The following is a 21,838-nucleotide window of genomic DNA, read 5'->3' as shown; positions in this document are numbered from 1 at the left end:
CCAAGGCCCAGGGGTGTCTGGCTGCACAAGTAATCCCAGTTATAACTCGTTCTCTAACCATATGTTTACTCTTTCAAGGGAAGGAGATTTCCCATCTCCACTGAAGGGAATTCACACAACCAAAGTCTAGACAATATACTGATGCCTGGATTAAGTGACCGGACCACTAGAAAATTTAGGGAGAATTCAAGGAGACTCCTCCACACCCACGAGGACACGCAGAGCCGCAGGCTTACGGCAAACCATGCATCCCAGACTCTCTGGGACAGTTCCATTTTTCCACTGTCAGACAGTATGCTCTGCATTTTTATTCAAAATAAAGACGGCCTATTTCTTTAGAGCCTTGTCTTCTCTGATGCTAAGTGACAAATCATTCCAAACATGCATACATAAGACACACTGCTGAAATTAAACCTGCCATGGGTAATCCTCCAGTTGGGAAGTACAGTAACCAAGGGAAAAGATGCACTCAGTAAACCCTCAGGCCACCATCCCCCTGGACAGTAGCTGGCAGAACTGACAAAGGAGCTACCAGGCTACCTGCCTTTATTGGCAGGATAAATACTGGGCACTGAGCTTTATGCTCAAGACTCTCCCATCCCTCATTCTCACAACAATCGCAGTAGGTAGATGTTATTATCCCTGGGTTACAAATGAGAAAGCAAGCCCGGAAGGCTTGACACGTAGCAAGCAAGAAGCCGAAGGAAAATTTCAATTATGATCATTCTGACTGAAGACCATGCTCCTGTGCTCTTACTCACTTCAGAATAGATGGAACATCTTGCTGCTGATTTCTAATTTAAGATCTGACTTATAAAGGAAACCCACCACACGAATGACAACGTCTTGTCTACTTGCAGTCAGCCAACCAATTTTTCCTCCAGCGTAGCTTCAAACATTTCTGTAAAAGGCTCTCAAATCCTCCGTCTTTGGGAGAAAAAAGGGGGCGGGGGGTGAGGAAAGCTCAGAGCTATCAAAAGTATTTTAATCTCAGATTATAATTACACAAGCAAATTAAATTATATCCAGTGTCAATTTACTATAATTAGAAATGACACACTTCATAGGTCCAAATACTTCCACAAAGCAGCACAGCCTATGGTTAAGGAAGGAACCACACTGTCTGGGAAGCAAGTTAAGTCAAAACAAAGAACTTTGCTTTCTCTTAGGCTCAGTGTCCTCAGGTGTTACCTGGAGGCTAGTAATAGTTCCAACTTCACAGACTTAGAAAGAGGTTTAAATGAGATTATGCGATTATGCAGAAGATGCAATACATATTAGCTACTGCTAAATGTAAGTTGGCTACGCATTAAAATATTGCCCATGTGCAATTTTAAAATGTGAAACTAGGGGCGCCTGGGTGGCGCAGTCGGTTAAGCGTCCGACTTCAGCCAGGTCACGATCTCGCGGTCCGTGAGCTCGAGCCCCGCGTCGGGCTCTGGGCTGATGGCTCAGAGCCTGGAGCCTGTTTCCGATTCTGTGTCTCCCTCTCTCTCTGCCCCTCCCCCGTTCATGCTCTGTCTCTCTCTGTCCCAAAATAAATAAACGTTGAAAAAAAAAAAAAATTTAAAATGTGAAACTATACAACTGTCAGCAGAGATGGCTAAGGGCCACAGCAATAGGTATGTAAAGGTTTTCGTGGGCCATAAATTCTACAAGCACAAGTGGGCAGAGCCACTATAAAGCCACACTGTGGTCACTAGGTACCCAAGCAGCACTCAGATGCAGTGAACCTTCCCCAACCGCCTGGTGTCTACACACACATGGTCCACCTCCCTCCAGGTGCTGTGGATGAGCTGTCTGTGATCTTACCCAGGAGCAAATCCTCCAGTTGTGCACCATATCCTAGTCCCTCTGGCCTTTGCAAAAACAATTTCTGCAACTGTCCTCTCTTCTTTCCTCATCAGTTTCCCCACTTCACTAGATCATTCCCACCATCAAACTAGTAAGCTGCCATCCTATCTCCCATCTTTAATAAAAACCCTCTTGACGCCACAGTCCTCTCTAGCTGATACCCCATCACTTCACTACCCTTCATAGCAAAACACTTGAAATGACTGACTGCAACAGATGTCTCCAAGTCCTGTCTTCCCATTCCTGCTCTTCCTTAAGCCTGACCCAATTAGGCTCTAGAGGTCACTAGGGACCCCATCTTGCTGAAACCAATGGCCAAGACTCTATCTCCTTACTTGCCGTATCAGCAGATTCTGACCCAGCTCATCTCTCCTTCCTTCTTGAAATATGTTCTTTCTTTAGCTTCCAGGACATCTTCTGGCTCTCCTCTTTCCTCAGTGGTCTCCCCTCCATCCTCCATGACTGGCTTAACACCACAGTGCTGCAGGACCTGGTCCATGGACTCCTCTCTTCTGCATCTACCCTCCCCTGCATGGTGAATTCATCCCATCCCATGAGTTTGAGAGTGCCTTCACAATCCTTCATCTCCAGCTCCGGCTTCATCCATGGGCTCCTCTGTTGTCAACTCCATTGCCTATGGATCCTCTCCAAGTAGACATTCCCTAAGCATCTCAACTTAATATTTCCAAAAGTAAACTTCCTATGTCTCTCCTCCCAAATCAATAATTGGCAACTCTATCCTCCCAGCTACTCAGAACAAAAACTTGACTAAACTATCCTTAGCTCTTATCACCTCACAAAACAAATCTTTCAACAAATTCTAATGACTCAGCCTTCAAGATATCTCCACTGACCATAGCTCACGACCACCCCTGCTACCACCCCAGTCCAAGCCAGTGGTCTCAGTTTTGAATGTGCCGCATACCTGTTCTCCTTGCTTCCACTCCTCCTCCCCTTTATAAACTATCCTCAAAATAGAGCTAGAGTCATTGAAGTGGCAAGACAAGGCACTCTTCTCAAAATCCAACCCAAAGTAAAATGGGTTTTACTCTGTCCCACAGCCTGACACTGAGAATGCTCACATCTCAAGGTTACTCACTGTGCTTACTTTCCCCTGGGATCTCCTCCCGAGGTGACCTGAATGACTCACCTGTCCATTCCTTCAGGTTTTTGCTTTAATGTGGCCCTGTCAGTGAGGTGTGTCCTGTCTATCCCCTTAGCCATTTTACTTTTCTTCACAAAACTTGTCAGTATCTGACATCCTATACTTGTTTTTATGTTTACTTATTTATTGTTTCTCCCACTAACATATAAGCTTCAGGAGGGTACGGATTGTTACTTGTTCTCTTTACTATTGCTCCCCAGTGCCTAAAATAGAGCCTGAGGTCACTCAATAAATACCTGTGAATGAATGAATGAGAGCCAAGTTTGAGCCTGAGGGTGTACCTAAAATTAGAATGTACCATCTTTCATCTTTTCCCCAAATAGTAATTTACCACCAAGCAAAGACAGCCAACTACACAAGTTGTCAAATACTTCTATAGCCAGAATTTTGCTTGCACACATTGTATCTATTTCTCACAACTCTTGCTGACCAGTAAATCAAACATTTCATAGTATCTAGGTCTTATATTTAACCTACTAAGGACCAAAAAGTAGATCTAACCATTAAAACCGACCTCCTGGAGTGCAGACACAGAGACCTTCAGACTTAGAAGCAAGCAGCAGGAAATCAGTCCCACTCCGCAATCCCTTTAGATATTCACAGAATATCTCTTCAGGTCAAAAAAAAGAAAAAAAAAAAAAAGACCTTGAAAATCATCTCATCTTTGCCTCTTTCTTACAATAAAGGCATCTCAAGTAGATTGATTTTTTTTTTTTTCTTTTTAAGTTAGAGGTGGAATGCCTTTAACCTGTTCCTGTTCTCTGTGAAGAGAGATCATTCTCTGACTCTTCTGGGCCTCTCCATCCCTTGCCTCACCCTTCTCCCCACCCACGCCCCTACCCCACCCCCTCACCCCAACTCCCCCACCCCACTTCCTGCCTCATGAAGAAGAATGATGTATATGATTGATAGGTCTCGGAAAATAAGAAGTTTGCAAAGCTCAGAGACTCCCTCCTCGTTCTTCTTCAGGGTAAGGATCCTGATAGGAGACACATTGTCTTCCACCTCAGCAGGGGTGAGCCCTACCCTAGCCCAGGGGGTCTGACACACCCCACCCAGGGAGCACACTTCCTATCAAAGTGAGAGCCCCCTGTTCCCCCAGCCTTATTTGCAAAAGATATTTTTACTATATCTTTGTATTTGCTATTTCTAACCTGTTCCCTCAAGCCAGTAAGAGGGGTATGTTTACATTCGGGATCTCCTCAGAAACTCTAACTACCTTTAAGAAAAAGTGTTGTCACGTCTTCACTGGATGACTAATCATAACACTAACAATTCTTCTTGTCAGAAAATTAATTCTCTAAATTCCTCATTTGAGAGTTTAACTTGATGCCTTCTTCCTCTTTGTGCTGAATGAAAAAGACACATTCTGGGGTGTGTGTGTGTGTGATAGTTGTATAGTCTGTACACACGTACAAATATTAAACATAACCTACAAAGTATCTGAGGAGGCAATCTGTGTTTCATATGCCTGAAGACCTTTTAACTGATCAGACTTTCTATTTTAATGTCAACCACGTTAGAATTTTCTAATCGTTTCAAAATTTTTATCATTTCTGAGACTTTGGACACTTTTAACACGTGTCTGTGTTTCAGCCAAGTATTTGCACATAATGGGCAAATAGTAAATACAGGTTAAAAAAAAAAAAAGAGGCACTTCCCTCAAACTGAAACTTAAACGTATCAGTTCTCTGTCTAGAATAATGTGTTGTCCCCTCTCTGCACCCCTAAAATATCTAAGCCAAGTTTCTCATTTTCACCTAAATAGTCAGCTTGCCTTCCTGACTTCACTGTTTCTGTTCATGATGTGCTGAGTCTCGGAAAGCCCTAGGCTAGAACACTGACTTTATTTCAACTCCCCCCTACCCCCAGCCCCCAGCCCCATTTAATATCACTCTAGTCCTCAAGATTTCTTCTTAGAAATTGCTCTCAAACTAATCCCATTTCTTCCAATCACTTTAAGTCCTCCTTGCTATACACTGCAAACCAACAAGGTACCGAATCCAAAGTCCCGGACATAATTTCTCACTACCAAATATTATATCAATTGTACCAAAATACTGTCTCAATTACTGCCAGGAAAACTATTTTAAAGTCCCACATTTAAAAGGCTTAAATTCTACTACTTACTACCTTTGTGATTTTGGTCACTTAAGACTTTCTTGTCAGTGCTCATCTGTAAAATGAGGAAACCAGCATCCCATTCATAGATTCATCAAAATTAAATGGCCTAGGGGCGCCTAGGGTGGCTCAATGGGTTAAGAGGCTGACTTCAACTCAGGTGATGATCTCATGGGTCCTGAATTCAGGCTTTGGTGCTGACAAAGAGCCTGGAGCCTGCTTCAGATTCTGTGTCTCCCTCTCTCTCTGCCCCTCCCCTGCTTGTGTTCTGTCTCTATCAAAAATAAACAAACATTTAAAAAAATTGTTTTTCAACTAAATGGCCTAATCCAGAGTGGCTCAGTCAACGTTAGGTATTAATATTGCTATGTTGTTCTCTCTCAATAGTTTCAATGCCCATCATTACATTAGGATAAAACAGATTCAGAAAATTGATAGCTTTTTTCCATATTAGACATGAAAATTGCCGTAAAGACCTCTACTAATGAAATCCTCTCACTTCACAAAATAAGAAGCTGAAACTTGAAGACGGGGTAACAGAACCCAAATCCAAACTGAAGTGTCATTGAAGGCCCTCTGCGCTCTGTCCCTAACTTCTTTGCAATATCATCTCCCGTATTAGCCTATTGAAATATTCTAATGAGCTCACTATACCCAACTTAATCATGCCTGCCTATAAAGTCCTACCCAACTGTTCGCCCCCAGGGAAAGGACTGCGGCTTTCTCTCTAACTATACAAATCCAACCTGGCCCACAGGGCCTATCTCAAGGCCCATCTCTCCCAGGAAACCTTCCCTGCTGTCTTGTCCAGAGTACAGACTGACGGTCTAAGTGTCTTAGATCTCATTGTCATGCTTTGTCTGGATAAAAGTTACAAAAATCTCTATGGGTGAAAAGTTATATGCTTACGTCATGTCCTTTCAGAGATTTTAAGTTCCCTGGGGCACAGGTGTGGCATCTTAACTATGCTTAAATGTCCCCAGCATACAACAGTCTTTGGAGGAAAAAAAAAAAATCAATGGCTATTTTTGGGAAGGTGGATTGAGAGGGAGTGCTTTCACTGTATGCCATTGTGCCTGTGATCTGGGATCATCTTAATACCTTCATGTATTCAGTCACAGAAGCTCACAACTGAGGACAGGCAGCTTGGTATCTGTCTATGTGCTGTGGAATGATACCCAAACATATCCTAGAGATTACTAAAGGCCCCTAGCACATTTCAAAGACCACACTATGGAACAGTAAGAGAACAAAAGCATTCAGTAGCACAATCAACATTACAAAACCTCAAGTGACTACTGTACCAAGCTCGCCCATATCACAGCAATCTTTAGCTAATCTAATTAAGCCCAAGCTACAACTGGTACACAAAATATTGGAGTACTTGTGGTTGATGCAATGTGGTTTGAGTTCCCAAGCAAGGAAGGGAGCAGGGAGGGTATGATGGTTGAGTACTAAAGGTCTGGAGTCGGAAAGCACTGTGTTTGAATTCTCATTTCAAGCTGATGCACATTTTGCCATCTGCAAGCAAATTATGAAAATTAAGGCTCACAGGTTGTCAAATGAGGGTAATAACTGGGCTCAAATAAGGTGGTAAGGCACATAAAAGGCTTATACCAGCTATTAAGATTTTAATAGATGAAAAATTAACTGATGTTATTATCACTGTGACCATCACCATCTAGCTAGAGCTATGGAAGTTGGAAGTGAACTGAACATTCTTTCCACCTGCCAGTACCTCTCAGGCCTCACCCACCTCTATTCCCGCCCCAGTCTGGTGTTTCTGATACGGTTAGAAGGAATCTCCAAGCTCCATGTCAACCGAGGGCCTGAAGTTCAGGCAAGCTGTAAGAACCCATACTCTATTACCCTACCCAGATGCTGAGATTCTCTCACAAGAACTGGTTGATTACTATCAAGAGACAGTTCACACAGGCAATTTCCTTTTTCAGGTATAAACTTTCAGTATGCAACAATCTGGCCACAAGAATGAAATCGAATAAGCATTTTCAAGATCTGCTAAAGAAGCAGCTCCAACAACAACATTTCCAAATCCTGAGCTGCGGGTAGGAGAATGACTTTCATCAGAAATGACAGGAGCCAGCTGCTCCAGAAAAGATGTGAGCAGGGTGATGAGTGGACGTTAAAGAGGGCACCACACACTGAAGGGCTTCCCAAGGCTGTAAACACAAACAGCGAAGGGGACCCATCTTCATTCAAAGGCAACTAAAAGTTAGTTGTGACACATGCTAAACTTCTGAACACAGCCAAATTCTTTTCCTCACTTCATCTCCTCTAGGCTCTTATCACCGCAAGCCGGAGAAACTCTTTGAAGTCTTTTATTTTCGTTGCAAACCTACTTTCACAGTCAAACATTTTTCATCAAGCTATTGGAGGGGAGAAAAAAAAAAAAAGCTTGCTTTTTTTTTTTTTACTCATCAAGAAAGAACAAATAGTTGTGAACTTAAAAATTCTCCTCATTTTTTTTTAAATCTGGCTTTTTCATAAATATTTGTTGCAATTGCACAATGTTTATGTTCAAGAGAGTCACTTAGGAAAGAACAGCACATTCTTTGGTGTTCCAGAACATGACACCAGGTAAGAGAAGATCTTTGAAGAAAAAAAGAGTGAAAAAAAATGTTTTAAAGAAAAATGTCCAAGTATTTTCTTTGTTTGCTACATCTTAAAAGGATCAAATAATCAATAACAGAATAACAAATAGAGGAGTCTTTTGGTTTTTGTGTTTTTTTAATGTGAGGCCCCAGTGCCAAAATGTTAACATTCTGATCTTAGCTTTAAAGAAGGATGTCTACCGGTTATATTTATCATCACTGGAAGTTTCACAGACTCAAGAGCTGTATTAGACATTCTATACATTAATATTTCTCATACGTCTCACAATTTTTTGATAGATAATACCTTGAAAGACTAATATTGAGCCTAGAATTTAAAGCCAGGAAAATGAGCATTTGTCCCCAGGGCCAAAAGCTTAGGAAAATATGACAGATAAGAAACGTGAATAGCATTTTAAAGGTTTTCCCTGAAGCTTCCTTGTGGTGATTATATTTTCCAAATCTAAAGTCGTCTGGCTCACAGTATGACAAAGGTATGAGAAACTGGGACAGTCCACTGGGCCACTCTAGTAGCTTCCTATTGCTGTTTTAACAAACTGCCACAAACTCGGCCACTTGAAACACAGTTCTGGAGGTCAGGAGTTATCCTACAGGTATCGACAGTTCTCCTACAGTTATCCTACAGTTCTGGAGGTCAGGAATCTGCAAGAGGTCACATGGGTGTTCACAGGGCTGCATTTCTTCAAGAACCACTGGGAATAATCTGTTTCCTTGACTTTTTCCAGCTTCCAGAGGTCACCTGTATTCCCTGGCGTATGGTTCCCTTCCTTCATCTTCAAAGCCAAAAACATCAGACCAAGTCTGTCTTTTGCTGCCATCTCTCTAGTTTTGTCTCTATGGTCTCCCTCTTCCACTTCTCAGGATACCCCCCAATAATCCAGGATAGTCTCCCTATTTAAAGGCCAACTGGAGCACCTGGGTGGCTCAGTCAGTCAAGAATCTGACTCTTGATTTTGGGCTTATGTCATGATCTCCTGGTTCATGAGCTCCAGCCCACATCCAGCTCTGTGGTGACAGCATGGAGGCTTCTTGGGATTCTCTCTTTCCTCTCTCTCTGCCCCTCCCCTGCCCACATGCTTGCTTGCGCTCTCTCTCCCACTCTCAAAATATTTAAATATAAATAAGCATTAAAAAATAAATAAATAAATAAAGGCCAATTGATTAGCAACTTTAATTTTATCTGCAAACTGAATTCCTCTTGCCATGTAACATAACATATTCACAGGTCCAGGGATTCAGATGTAGACCTATTGTGGTGGGGAGGGGGAGCATTATTCTACCTACCACAGCCATCAGATCCCATGCACTGTGCTGGGAGGCCCTTACATGTGTTCTCCTTGGCATCCATCCTCTTTTTTCTTTAACTACATCCCAGTATTCCCTCAGGTAACCAACCCACATTCCACTCTCAGTCCCTATAAGTCAAGAGTAAAATGTCCCAATTCAGGCCAATCAGGGTACTGCATCCCCTGACCATAGAGAATCATTCAAAGCCAAGTAGCCAATAAAAGCCCCTCCAGGAATTTTTGCTGGAGCTGTCAAAAAACAAGTGTTCTGTGGGATGCTTGGGTGGCTCAGTCAGTTCAATGTCCAACTTCAGTTCGGGTTATGATCTCACAGTCTGTGAGTTCAAGCCCTGTGTCAGCTCTGTGCTGACAGCTCAGAGCCTGGAGTCTGCTTCGGATTCTGTGTCTCCCTCCCTCTCTGCTCCTCCCCCACTCATGCTCTGTCTCTCTCTGTCTCTCAAAAAATAAATAATCATTAAAAAAAAAGTGCTCTGCTTACTGGGGTAAAAGGTACAATGACAGCTCAGAGATGCTAGTGACAGTCTTTGCCACAACCTGAGGCACCACCAATCATATCCTGATAAAGAAATAAAGCCAAAGCAGGAAAATGAGAAAGAAAGAAGAGTAGAGGGAGGAAAGGGAGGGATTTCTGACATTATTTGAGCCCTCGGTTCAGCTCTACCTGACTTTGATTACCTGATCAATTTTGTGTTCCTTAACCAGTGTCAACTGGGTTCCTGTTATTTCCATCCAAAGGAGTCATGATTAATATAGGAACTTTCTCTCAATGAAATGAAAAGGACTTTTAACAAACAAGGTGAAAAGAAGAAAGAATTGTGTCTTGCATACATGAAATATAGTTGGTACAGAATCCATATGGAATAACTGTTTTTGTACCATTCATTCCTTACCCAACTCCTCCCTCCACTGCCATATTCCAACGAATTAAGCAACACTATATTGAGTTACCAACATTAAGATAATACATGAAAATAGAACTCTCAAAGAGCTGTCACATGGTGAGTTGAGTGGTTGGAGAGTTTACAAGTCCTTGACATAGTAAATTAAGGTTCCTGGAAATTCATGGTGGTAGGCAGACCTATCAAAAATGTACGGGTTAGAAAGAGGTGGCTCTCATTGAGCAAAAGTGTTTTAAAAAGCACAAGACTAAGATATAGTACTAATAATAGCTATTGTTCTAACTTGCTTACCACGTGCCAGCATTTTATGAATCCTTTATAATTCTATGAAGTAAGTAGTAGTAATATGCCTATGTTATGTAGAAGAAAGTGATGCCTTGAGAAGTTTAAAGTCATCAGCTAGAAAGTAGTGGAATCAGGCTTTTAAACCAGAGTGAACAGAGTCTGTGCCCCCGACCATTTGATAGAAGCAAGGCAATGAATACTAATAGGTCCTCTCCTGGATATGCTGGTTATGCTTTAGATTAAGGAATGGACTTTACATGAAAAAGAGGTATTTTACATATAAAAGAAAGAGAACTCAAACTCATATGAATAATGACTTCAATCATTCTTTTTAATTTGTATGCATACATATATAAAAATATAAGTACTAAATATGAAGAAAATTTGTAGGAAATGGGATTTAACATCTAAGATCCCAGTATTTGAAGATTCATGTATTTAATCCTGTTACTTCCTACAAGTTTCCTAAATGTTATTTTTGGTTTACCAGTCACTTCAAAAACAAGATAGACTGTTTCATGCTGTTCACAATTTATTCTAAATTCCATAAAGATTCATCATGCTAAATTTGTGGCAATCATTTTTATAAACAAGAAACTGACATTACCACAAAATCTCTCCTAAGGATTTACAGTTAGTCAGCAAAATCATATAAACATATTGGGAAAATTATGATGGATAAATTACATGTGGGAACAAAGATTCCTAAACTAGGAAACTCTTCCCATGCTTTACTAACCATTCGAAAGAATATACAGCTCTCAAATTCTATGAGGTAGATGAATCTTGTCATAGTACTAATAAAATTTACAAAACATTTTTATAATTGCTCTTAAACCATGAACCAGGGTACTTGATAACTAGAAAAATAATTCATTGCATTTTTCAGAGATGGCATAACCAAATATTTAAAAATTACATTCAGATTTAAGAAGAGCAGACCCAAAACTAATTTAAAATGGACATTTTAAAAAATCAATGCTTCCCTATACTACCAGTAAGAGTTCAGGTCCTACAAACTTCAAAAGCCATCTGCCAACACATATCATGTTAATTTGGTTTTACTCAGCCAGCAGCTTCTAGAGCTTTCTCCTAAAGTAGTCATTTGAAAAGCAAGCTGTGTGGCAACATTCATTACGAGAAAATAGGTATTAATCAGTACATAAATTAAGGTTTATTAGGATAATGAGATTAAAATGATGTTCATAAGGATTTTGTAGTGATGTGGAAAATTTCACTAAAATACCAAACAAAACAAAAACAGGTATACAAAAATAACCTACACAACATGTGTATTAAATGATGACTGGGTAACCAGTGCCTGGGTGGCTCAGTCAGTTAAGCATCTGACTTTGGGTCAGGTCATGATCTCACAATTTTTGAGTTCAAGTCCCGCCTCCGGCTCTGTGCTGACAGCTTGGAGCCTGCTTCCGATTCTGTCTCCCTCTGTCTCTGCCCTTCCCCTGTCTCGTGCTCTGTCTCTCTCTGCCTCTCAAAAATAAATAAACAAGTAAAAAAAATAAATAAATGATGACTGGGTAAGAACATGCTAAATTAGTATTTAAGATGATTGTCAAAAATCTGGGGTATACAGAAAAATTAAAGAAGACAGTTATAATGGGCACATGTAAAACATCTATGTTCAGAAAGAAAACTAATTAAAAAGAATAATTAAACAATTTATAACAATAGCAGCAGCACAGTTTAGGAGTAAAAGCTGATATCTATGGGAGCAACATGAAAAAGAAGCTTCCCAAAATTCTGGCATTAGTGTTCCACCTAAGTCATCACTGTTACTATATTCAATCCAAGTAGCGTAACCAAACTCTTCATACTGAAATCACTCATGATTTTACCAGGCAATTTGGCATCGTCCCTAATGGATTTCCAAGGTAATCTGGGTTAGCTCCCCGCAAGCAAAGAATGCTTAGAGATAATCATCCTGGAAGCAGAAGTGACCATGGGGATTTCTTAATATTTCTGAGCAATATTGTGATTATTTGGTACAATGGCAAGAAAAAACAGTGAAAGTAAGGGGAAGAAGTTATTTCAGCTAAACAGCAATAATAATTTGTGGGTACTAAATTAACATGCTACACTTCATAACCTCTTCATCTACAAAGCTTAAAACATTTAATATTACCCATTTTGATGCTTAGTGGAGGGGGTGGAAGCTAAATCAATAAAGTCAAGTGCACAATCTTTAGTTACAAGAAAGAACAATGGCTAAATGGGTAGCTATTGTAAATTTTACAAAAGATCCCTTTAAATCCCTTTAAGTCACACTTTTTAGTATTGCTGCTGGCACACTGGGTTCATCGATTTTAAGCTTAGGTTATCTTATTTCCCCTGATGCCTGGAACAAGGCAAATGATCTCAAGTAGACATTAGTGCAAAGTTAGTGGGCATTCCAAACCTGTACGTGATTCAGTTCAATTTGGCAAATCTTAACGAACAGATGAGAGACTAATAAACCCAGGTCCCTGAGCTTTGTGGAGTGCAATGAGAAGTTACAAGGAGTCTTGATAACATTGAATAATTAATTGGATAGCCATTATGACCATCAGCATTTTCTTGAGAACCAATTAAACCTGGAGAGGGGCACAGAACAAGAGCACTTAAGAAAATTTAGAACACAGGTGAATCCCAATATAATGCCCTGCTCACCAGATCTATGCATTGAATAACAAGTATTTGAGGACCCACAGGGCACCAAGACCAATTTTATACACTGGGGATACAGCAATCATCAAAACAAACTGTTTGCTCTCATGAGGTCTACACTAGTAGAAATGCCCACTACGAGCCAAGGACTAGGTGAAGTGACTCACACTAAACCTTGAAAACCAAATAAATACCTGCAAATGATGAAAAAATCTCTCTCAATAAACTGGATATTTGAGAGGACAAGATTAGCAACTTTATTTTGTTAAGAATGAAATGGAATGGAATTTGAAACTGGGAAACAGAAATAGGGCAGAGAAAGATAGATATGCCCTGATTCCAAGAGAGGGGGGTAAGCAAGGGAACTCAGCGCAACACCAAAGCCTCACAATGATTTTTCTTCTAATGATATTCAGGCAATATCTAAGTGGCAGCTTATGAAACAAAGGACTCAGAGAATTCTTTTGCAGATTCTCCAATTTCTACAAAACCATGATTATTTCCTAAGCCACATGTGTCACAGAGCAAGGCTCCTTACCCAATCAGGCCAGCCAGCCAGCTGCCCACAATTACCTTAGGCATCCCACCAAGGCCATATTCTGAGTCAGAATGAAAGCGCTCCCTAACATGCCACAGAAGTATGTTAATGACCTCATGAATCACACACATTTACACAGTGCATACATATTCACACATGTACCTATATGCATGTATATGCTTGTATGGGTGTATGTATATATATAGATATATGTATGAGTATATGTGTGTATGGGTGTAGATAGGTAGGTAAATTGTTCCTCTCTGGTTGACAAAGGAGCAGAGAAGTAGGTCAGAGATCAAAACCTATTTACCCGTTTTCTCTAGGGTGAATCATACTTTCCCACATATCAAGAGGGTATTTTAGGGGGCGCCTGGGTGGCTCAGTTGGTTAAGCTGCCACCTCTTGATTTCGGCTCAGGTCACGATCTCACAGTTTGTGAGTTCGAGCACAGAGCCCTCATAGGTTCCTCTGTCTCCCTCTCTCTGCCCCTCCCCCACTTGCTGTCTCGTACTCTCAAAAATAAATAAATATTAAAAAAAAGTTTAAAAAGAGGGCATTTTCCCACTGGGTAGAGGGAGAAGGAAACAACAATCGCCTGTCAACACACTATCTAAATCATATATCTATACATATTCTAACCTGCCCCATCACAACTGCCCTCTCTCTACCTAAATAAAAGCCTTCCTACTTTAGAGAGCTAAAGCATTATTAAGCACATTTTCATCATTTTCTCAAGCACATGTTGTGTGACTGTACTTAAAAAAAGCATTTAAAAACTGGCAAAATTAACCAATCTTGTCAGAAGTCAAGCAAATGGTTACCTATCATGGCGGGGGTGGGGTCGGGGGGAAGGATAGTGCTGAGAAGGTGGCATTCATGCTAGTAATGTACTTACTGTTCCAGAAGCTAGTTACACAGGACTGTTCGTTTCATGAAGAATCAGCAAGGGGTACACTCATATGCACTATCCTGCATGTATATGATACCTCAACAGAAACTATGTTTTTTAATTGAGCTTCCTAATAGTTTATGGTTTGTCACTAATTAATATTTATGTCTTCCTGAGACATTAAATTATGCAGAAACTATTCAGAACCATGGACTCTTCTCTAGCCAATTTGGAGACCAAGAAGTTAATTAACTCTGCAAGCCTTATTAGTCTTTCCTAATTGTACCATTCATCAAATGGCACCTCTAAGAGTGGTTATATAAAACCACTTTTAAATTTATTATTGGAAAAAAATTACTTAATTATATGTAGAGGAGGGCATTTGACCAAACTTCCAAGCTGGCAACCCCCTTACACATGGGGACAAGGGAAAGACGTCTCATTACTACACACATTTTTTTAAATGTATTTTTAAACCCCTTTCAAGAGCTAGATAAATGATTATAACCCAAAGCCAAATGAGAGCTATACTTTTACTATCACAAGACTCATGAATCAAACCTATTTTTATCTTTATTTCTTTTCTTCACTCGACCTGAAAATGGTAAATAAAAGTGATAGAAATAAGAGAATCCCCATAAAGCCAAGGCACTTGGGAGTAAGCAAATCTCCAGCAACACAATCCAAGAGTCCCCTGCCCTCCCCTCTTCCATATTGCTATTTATCTTCTTCCTACCAAATTTAAGCACACCTGTGCCACTTCCTTCCCTGTAGAAACCAGCAACCAACGTGATTCATATTAGTAAAAGGAATGGGCCAAAGTCTAACTCAGGGCCTTTACAGGAGAGCATGCTGATTCTATCTGAAAATTTAATCAAAGCAATATATTTATTCCTTTGATAGAATGGGTAATCTTTTTAAAAAATTTTTTAGGCTTATTTATTTATTTACAGAGAGACAGAGACAGTATGAGCAGGAGAAGGACAGAGACAGAGGGAGAGAGAGAATCCCAAGCAGGCTCTGCACTGCTCAACGGACTGAGCCACCCAGGCTGCCCCTAAAATGGATAATCTTAAAACCGCTTTAAAATTTACATATTGAAAAGTTGGGATGTGTAAGTAATCAAACGATTAAGCAATAAAAAAGGAAGATAACTTTCTCTTCTACTTGTTTTGAGGATTTTTTTTTTTTAAATCCTTCTTTAAAAAGATATATGTTGGGGCTTGGGTGGCTCTGTCGATTGAGTGTCTGACTTCAGCTCAGGTCATGATCTCGCAGTTTGTGAGTTCGAGCCCCGCGTCGGGCTCTCCGCTGACAGCTCAGAGCCTGGAGCCTGCTTCGAATTCTGTGTGTGTATCTCTCTCTGCCCCTCCCCTGCTCATACTCTGTCTCTCTCTATCTCTCAAAAATAAATACATGTTAAAAATTTAAAAAAAATTTTTTTTTAAAGATATATGTTGATGGCTAAATGTCATGAGTTACAAATGACAAATGTCTTCACAGACGCTATATATTTAATGCAGTTCTCAGTCACTCTCCTCCCCTTTGTCCTATTCTTACTACTGAGGTCTAAGCTTGGGGAAGAGTTCCAGCAATGCCAAAGATTGCACACGACAGCATTCTGACATATGCAGATAGCCCGGATCTTGGGGTTCCTGCATTAGTTTGCAAGCATGAAATCCTCTTAGCTCTCCACTACGCACTACAGCAGGTAGCTGCAGAACCTCCCACGTTTCAATTTCTTCAAATCTAAAAAGGGCACAATGGTGTCTCTACCTCATAATGGTTGTGAGAATTAGATGACATAATCTGCGCAAAGCAATTAACACCGCCCGGAGCAGAGCACATGGGCAATGACAGGTAACTATGTTTGCAGTAATGAAAACTTTCCATCTAAAAGATGACTTTACAATATCACTTGACAAATACAGAATTTACAGAGACTAATATTCTGCCAAAATGAAAATTTATCTTTTAAAGTAATCCAAATTAAATGTATATAAAAAGACTTTGAATTGAGCCTGTCTTCTGGCCAGATGACCTTCAGTCTCTGAATTCAGAACTATTATATTATTATAAACAGCTTCAAAAAAAGAAAAAAAAAGATCACGTGGACTTTGGAATGACCTGTTACAATTCACTTATACTCTCTGAGCCTCAGTCTTCTCACCCATAAAATGGGAGTAATTCCCACATCATCAGGTAATACTGAAGTTGTAGATGTGATTTGCAAACGCCGAGCAGTATCTTACACATTAGCAGATAATTGTTGTAAAGTAGGTGGAATAAGATAAGTCATCGGAGGCCTTATTTTAAGCTGGAAAAGTTTTATGGGGCACCTGGGTTGCTCAGTCAGTTAAGCATCCGACTTCAGCTCAGGTCATGATCTCACGGTCCGTGAGTTCGAGCCCCACATCGGGCTCTGTGCTGACAGCTCAGAGCCAGGAGTCTGTTTCGGATTCTGTGTCTCCCTCTCTCTCTGACCCTCCCCCATTCATGCTCTGTCTCTCTCTGTCTCAAAAATAAATAAACATTAAAAAAAATTAGAAATAAAGCTGGAAGAATTTTAAGAGAAAAATTTTCATCCTGTCTTTCATTTTTCCCTTCTTTGTAGCATTCTTACACTTTGCTTTCTGTTCTAATCAGATATACTCTTCCTAAAGCTACATACATTGATTTATCTCCATGCCTTCTTCCAATCTCTACATCATCTGCCAAGTACCTACCAGTGGCTTGTCCAAAGACAAGCCTGAAAAAATTGATGCATAAAAAATCCAACTGCAAATTTTTATACCACTTCAACTCAACCTGAGAAAAGTGGGACCTTCCTCCAGAAAGAGGAAGAGAAGAACAGAAATGTTCCTGGACGACGAATTATTTTTTAACCACCAATGGGAGAAATTTCAGAAACAATATTTTAATTAGCTAATTTCATCCCTTTCTTTCTACCAAGATAAGAATGACATCTGAGAACAAGGCTTACCTATTTGCACCATTTCTTCATTACCAGCCTGGAAAGGAGGGGGGAAAGTAAAAAGAAACAGTTACTGGGTTTCATCTTATCACCTCGTGCGTTTTATTTCTACCATTAATGCTTTTCAGGGGCTAATCAGGAAATGCTGGAGACGAGGATTGGTGCCTAAAGGCTGCACCTTGGTTTGTAGGTTCTTGGGGCAAGAGAATGAGCCATTTCAATAACAGTTTGTTACAGGGAGTTGTTTGCCCGTTTTAATTTTAATATTTATGAAGCCAGCAAAAATAAATACTGACATTCAATATTCTTTTCTTAAAACTCAGATACTGGGTGAGGATTAGCAAAGAAAATCTCTAGCTAGAAGGGGGCCTGAGGTATCAGATTTGAGGTCAAGAATCAACTAGACATTCTTCGAGTTTTTAACCTATGGCCAGACCAGGCAGAGCAGAGAAGCTACAAAAACTCACAGAGAAATTCTGTGCCCAAAGTCCCACCGGCCCTGAGCTGATGTGATTTACTACAAACGGCTTGGCTCGTCCCGCTGAGCCTTCTCAAGGACTCTTCTAGGCGCATCGGGCTTCACCTTGAGTCTCCAAAGGGTGGGTGGGGGCTGGGCCGAAAAGAAACAGAGCCGCACTCAACTTAGCTTTAAAAGAGGAGGAGTTGTGCAGAGGGGGAGGGGAGAAAAGCGGCCGGCGCCTCCAGCCTCTGCCCACGAAAACGCAGGGCAGGAAACGTCCCCAGCCCCCCTCCCCAACTGTCAAACCCCAGCCCGGCCGCGGTCCTCCCAGGACACGTGTCTACTGGATCGCTCCCTGTCCGGCCCAGGGACTTCCTGAAACCCCCGCCTCCGGCTGCCCGAAAAAGCTGTGAGTCAGTGAGGAGGAGAGAAAGCCCCGCGAACCCGACTCCAGCGGCAGCAGCCAGAGCACTGGGATCCCGGACCCAGCGTCCAGAACTTCATTCAAGCGCCCAGACCGCCCTCCGGAAAGGGGAAACCCAGATGGCCCGGCGAGGATGCGAATTGGCTGCAGTTTGTCACCAGGAATTGTTACGAATGCCGCAAAAGGGGGGGGGGGGGAGCCCTAGGTGTGACAAGCCTTGGGCTCCCAGAGGCAGTCATAACCCCCACCCTGCAGTGCAACCCCCCACCCCAGAAAGCCCCGCACGATGCGCCCAGCCCTCAAACACCGTTCCTGAACGCACAAGATAACAGGGAAGGGCGGGAGGGGGGAGGAGGAAAGAGAGGAGGGGAAAGAGGGGAGGAACTTTTTCGGGAAAAGGTTGGGTTTGAGTTTTTTCTTGTTATTATTTTCCACTTACTTGTCCATCAGCTGAAGTCCTAACCTCTACCAGAGCGGCTGCTATCAACCAAAGTGACAGGAGAACCATCACGAGTCGAGTTCACTTTTCAACTACTGGACAAAACAGATGCCCAGAGCAAACTCCCGCCCCCCCAAAAAGAAGTTTCTTTAAAAAAAAAAAGAAAGAAAAAAAGGAAAAAGGAAAAAATGCAGAATAAAAAAAAAAACTGATCTTCTGTGATTTGCTTCAATGAAAATGAAATTTGAGCTCTGAGACTGGCCCCCTCTGCTCTGCAGTTCTTTCCACTTCACCTTCTCACCCCGTCCTCCCAAACAGAGTGTGCAGGAGCGAGAAGGTGCTGCGAGCCGGGCACGGGCTGCGCCGGGAGAGGGGGAAGGGACCAGGGGCTTCCAACTATCTGCGCCCGAAGCAGCTTTTCCTAGGCTTTTCGAGCACCATTGGTCCCTAAGGTTAGCGCGGAGAATGCTTGGGTGCCCTGGAGCACAGCAGGGGGAAGTATTAGCGAGAGAGACGAGCGAGCGGGAGCGGGAGAAAGAGGCAGCGAGAGGGCGACTCCGCCGCTCACACAGAGGTGGGGGCGGGAGGAGCCGAAGGGGAGGAGGAGGAGGCTGGCGGAGGAGGTGGGAGGAGTGGGACGCTAGCCGGCTCCTGTTGCTCGCAAAGCGGCGGTCTGCTGGCTGCCGGCGACCCGCCGGGCGCTAATAAGGCGGCCGGAGCCCCCCGGGCGGCCCCTCCCGCCGCGGCGCCCACGTCACGCGGGGCCGGGGCCCGCGCCCCCCGCGCCCGCCGGGATGGCCGGGGCGGGCGCGGCCGGCGCGGGAGGACGGCGAGTAGTGGGGAGGAGTGGAGAGGATCGCTCAGGCGGCCGGCCCCAGGCAGGGTCAGGGTTCCACACCGCTTAGGTGGGGGGGCTCGTGTGGCCGGGAGTCGACCACTCGCCCTCCCCGAGATCCTGTCCTCCCCCAGGGAGATGGGCTAGGGGAGGGGGCGGTCCAGGGAAGCCTCGGGTCCCTACTGGCGGGACGGGCGTTGAGTTAATTATAGGAAGGGGGAGGGTCCAAGGGCCGCTCCTGGGCTTTAGGCAATTCACCTCCTCCAACCTCCAGTGTTCTCCCAGCCAGGGAAAAGCCTCCCCCGGAGAGAACCCCTAGAACCTCCCGGGCTCAACGATGCGGTCATCTGCTCTCCAGACGCCTACCACGTTTTGTGGGGGTGGGCCCTCCCCCCGCTTTAAGTTCTTGTTTATGCTTTACTCGTTTATATTACTTTTGAAAGATATCATGTCTCTTCCTTGACTCACCCGGATGCTTCCGTTTATCACTAGAGTACACAGGCCTCCGTGTCTCTTCCACTCACCAAGATTAAGTTATCAAATGATATCTGCCCAGTGTGGCCAGAGCTTACTGGGAGGAGAAGACAGCAACCTGGGCTCCAGGGCCCGTGAAGATGTGAAGATGTGGGCTTGCTGGAATCCAAGCCCAGGCTCACTTCCTGAGGAAGACCCCTGTGGGCGCTTTCCAGGGAACAGAGGGCTGGAAAAGAAAGTATTTTCCTCCTCTGACCAGTTTCTGATTCTCACTCCCTGGAACAGACCAGAAGAGGGGGGTGATTAGGCACAAACTGTAGGTATAATCCTCAAGACCTCAACTGCAAAGTCTTGAAAAGGCCTACCTAAGGTAAAATGTGTAGAACCTAATGTTTATTTTACCAAGGGATTCTTCAGTAAGTCATAGTTCCTTTTCTTTTTTAAAAATGGTGCAGAGTTTGGAGGTTTCTTATACTTTGATTCATTAGTGAAAGGTTGCATCTTTAACTTAGACATGGTGAGATTATGTGTTCACTAATGTGTTATCTGCTAAGTCTTCTCAAAATCATATATGTGGGACACTTACATGTACAAATGAGAAACCAGATAACTAAGTGGCCAGATAACCTAAATACCGCTAACAGGTATTAGGTTAATTACTTATTGGGTGGCATTATAATTAGACCCCAGCACTGAAGTATATACCAGGTTACTTTTTCCCTTCAATTAAAGCCTTCAGCATGTTTGTAATGTCATTGACTTACTATCCAGGAGTGATTTGCTGAATTTATACCTAGTTTTCTTATTCATTAAAAAGAAATAATCCTCATGTTCTATAAATAAAAATTATGTCAATATACACTGACAATAGAATACCAGAGTGCAAGTCAGAAAACCTGTTCCGACCAGGTTCTCAGCCCGGCTAGGTCTGTTTGACCTTGACAAGTCACCAAACTATTTTGGTTTTCCCCCATGAGATATCTGAGCTCTAAAAATTCTCTAATTTTAAGTAATAACAAATACTGTGTTTTGCCATGGCACTACAGTAGTCTTTTTTTGTGTTAAATTTTACAAAATTCTGACATTTCTCATCACAGTAACCCCGGGCACAACAAGCAATTCATGTGACTTTCATGGAAACAGTGTCTTCAGACATTTTCAGCCATGACCAGCTGTGACCCAGTAAAAATGTCATGATTCAGTACATGCAACATGCAACAACTCTGATATTTTCTATCCTGTTTGTTTTCTGGGTTCTCCCCTCCAACACTGGTCAGGAGCCACTTCATTGCTTTCACAACCCAGTGAATCATGACCCTCATTCTGACAAACAGTGATTTGAGAACTTATAGTAAGTTTTATATTTCTTGGATTCTAAGTGAGTTGAGTTCAGTTTAGTAAGATTCTCCCAATATATTCTAAGACGTTTCCCAAAGTATGTCCTGAAATGTTAAATGTTTTACATGCACGCACACACAAAAGAATTCTCTGATAGTCAACCAAAGTTTATGAAGTACTCAGATAACATGAAAGGAATTTCTTTATTTCAGAACTTCATAGGGACTTCAGTATCCTAAGCACACTGTGAATCTTCATGAGAGAGATATAGTGCCCTATGTTCCTCATACTGATTTGACCATAGGATGCTTTTTTCTTATGCTTTATCTTCTGAAGAATTTACTACTTGGGGAAATGCCATTAGAAAGATCAAGTAAAATGATCTCTGCATCAGATAGGTAGCATTCACATGCAGATTCAACCTCAGTTTTTTCAATTTAAAACTAGTTTAATAATACTGCTTTTGCAAAATGTTCAAGAAAATTAACATAACCTTGCATGTAAACTGTTTAGCACGTTGTCTAGAACATAATAAG

At 42.1% G+C, this 21,838-nt stretch overlaps 1 protein-coding gene across 1 annotated transcript in view; it reads right to left on the bottom strand.

Moving 5' to 3' along the window:
• ADAMTS3 (ADAM metallopeptidase with thrombospondin type 1 motif 3) overlaps positions 1-19,357 on the bottom strand; it is a 274,684-nt gene extending 255,327 nt beyond the window's left edge. The window contains exons 1-2 of the mRNA XM_043572504.1: positions 18,656-19,357; positions 17,342-17,369 (exon numbers count right to left, since the gene is read on the bottom strand). Coding sequence (XP_043428439.1) covers positions 17,342-17,369; positions 18,656-18,724 — 97 coding nt within the window. The 5' untranslated portion in view covers positions 18,725-19,357. The remainder of the gene's footprint in view (positions 1-17,341; positions 17,370-18,655) is intronic.
• Between the last annotated feature and the right edge of the window lie 2,481 nt (positions 19,358-21,838).

Source organism: Prionailurus bengalensis, chromosome B1, assembly GCF_016509475.1.
Source record: "Prionailurus bengalensis isolate Pbe53 chromosome B1, Fcat_Pben_1.1_paternal_pri, whole genome shotgun sequence".
In the NCBI taxonomy this organism is placed as follows: Eukaryota; Metazoa; Chordata; class Mammalia; order Carnivora; family Felidae; genus Prionailurus; species Prionailurus bengalensis.
This window is presented reverse-complemented; position numbering and strand designations above follow the sequence as displayed.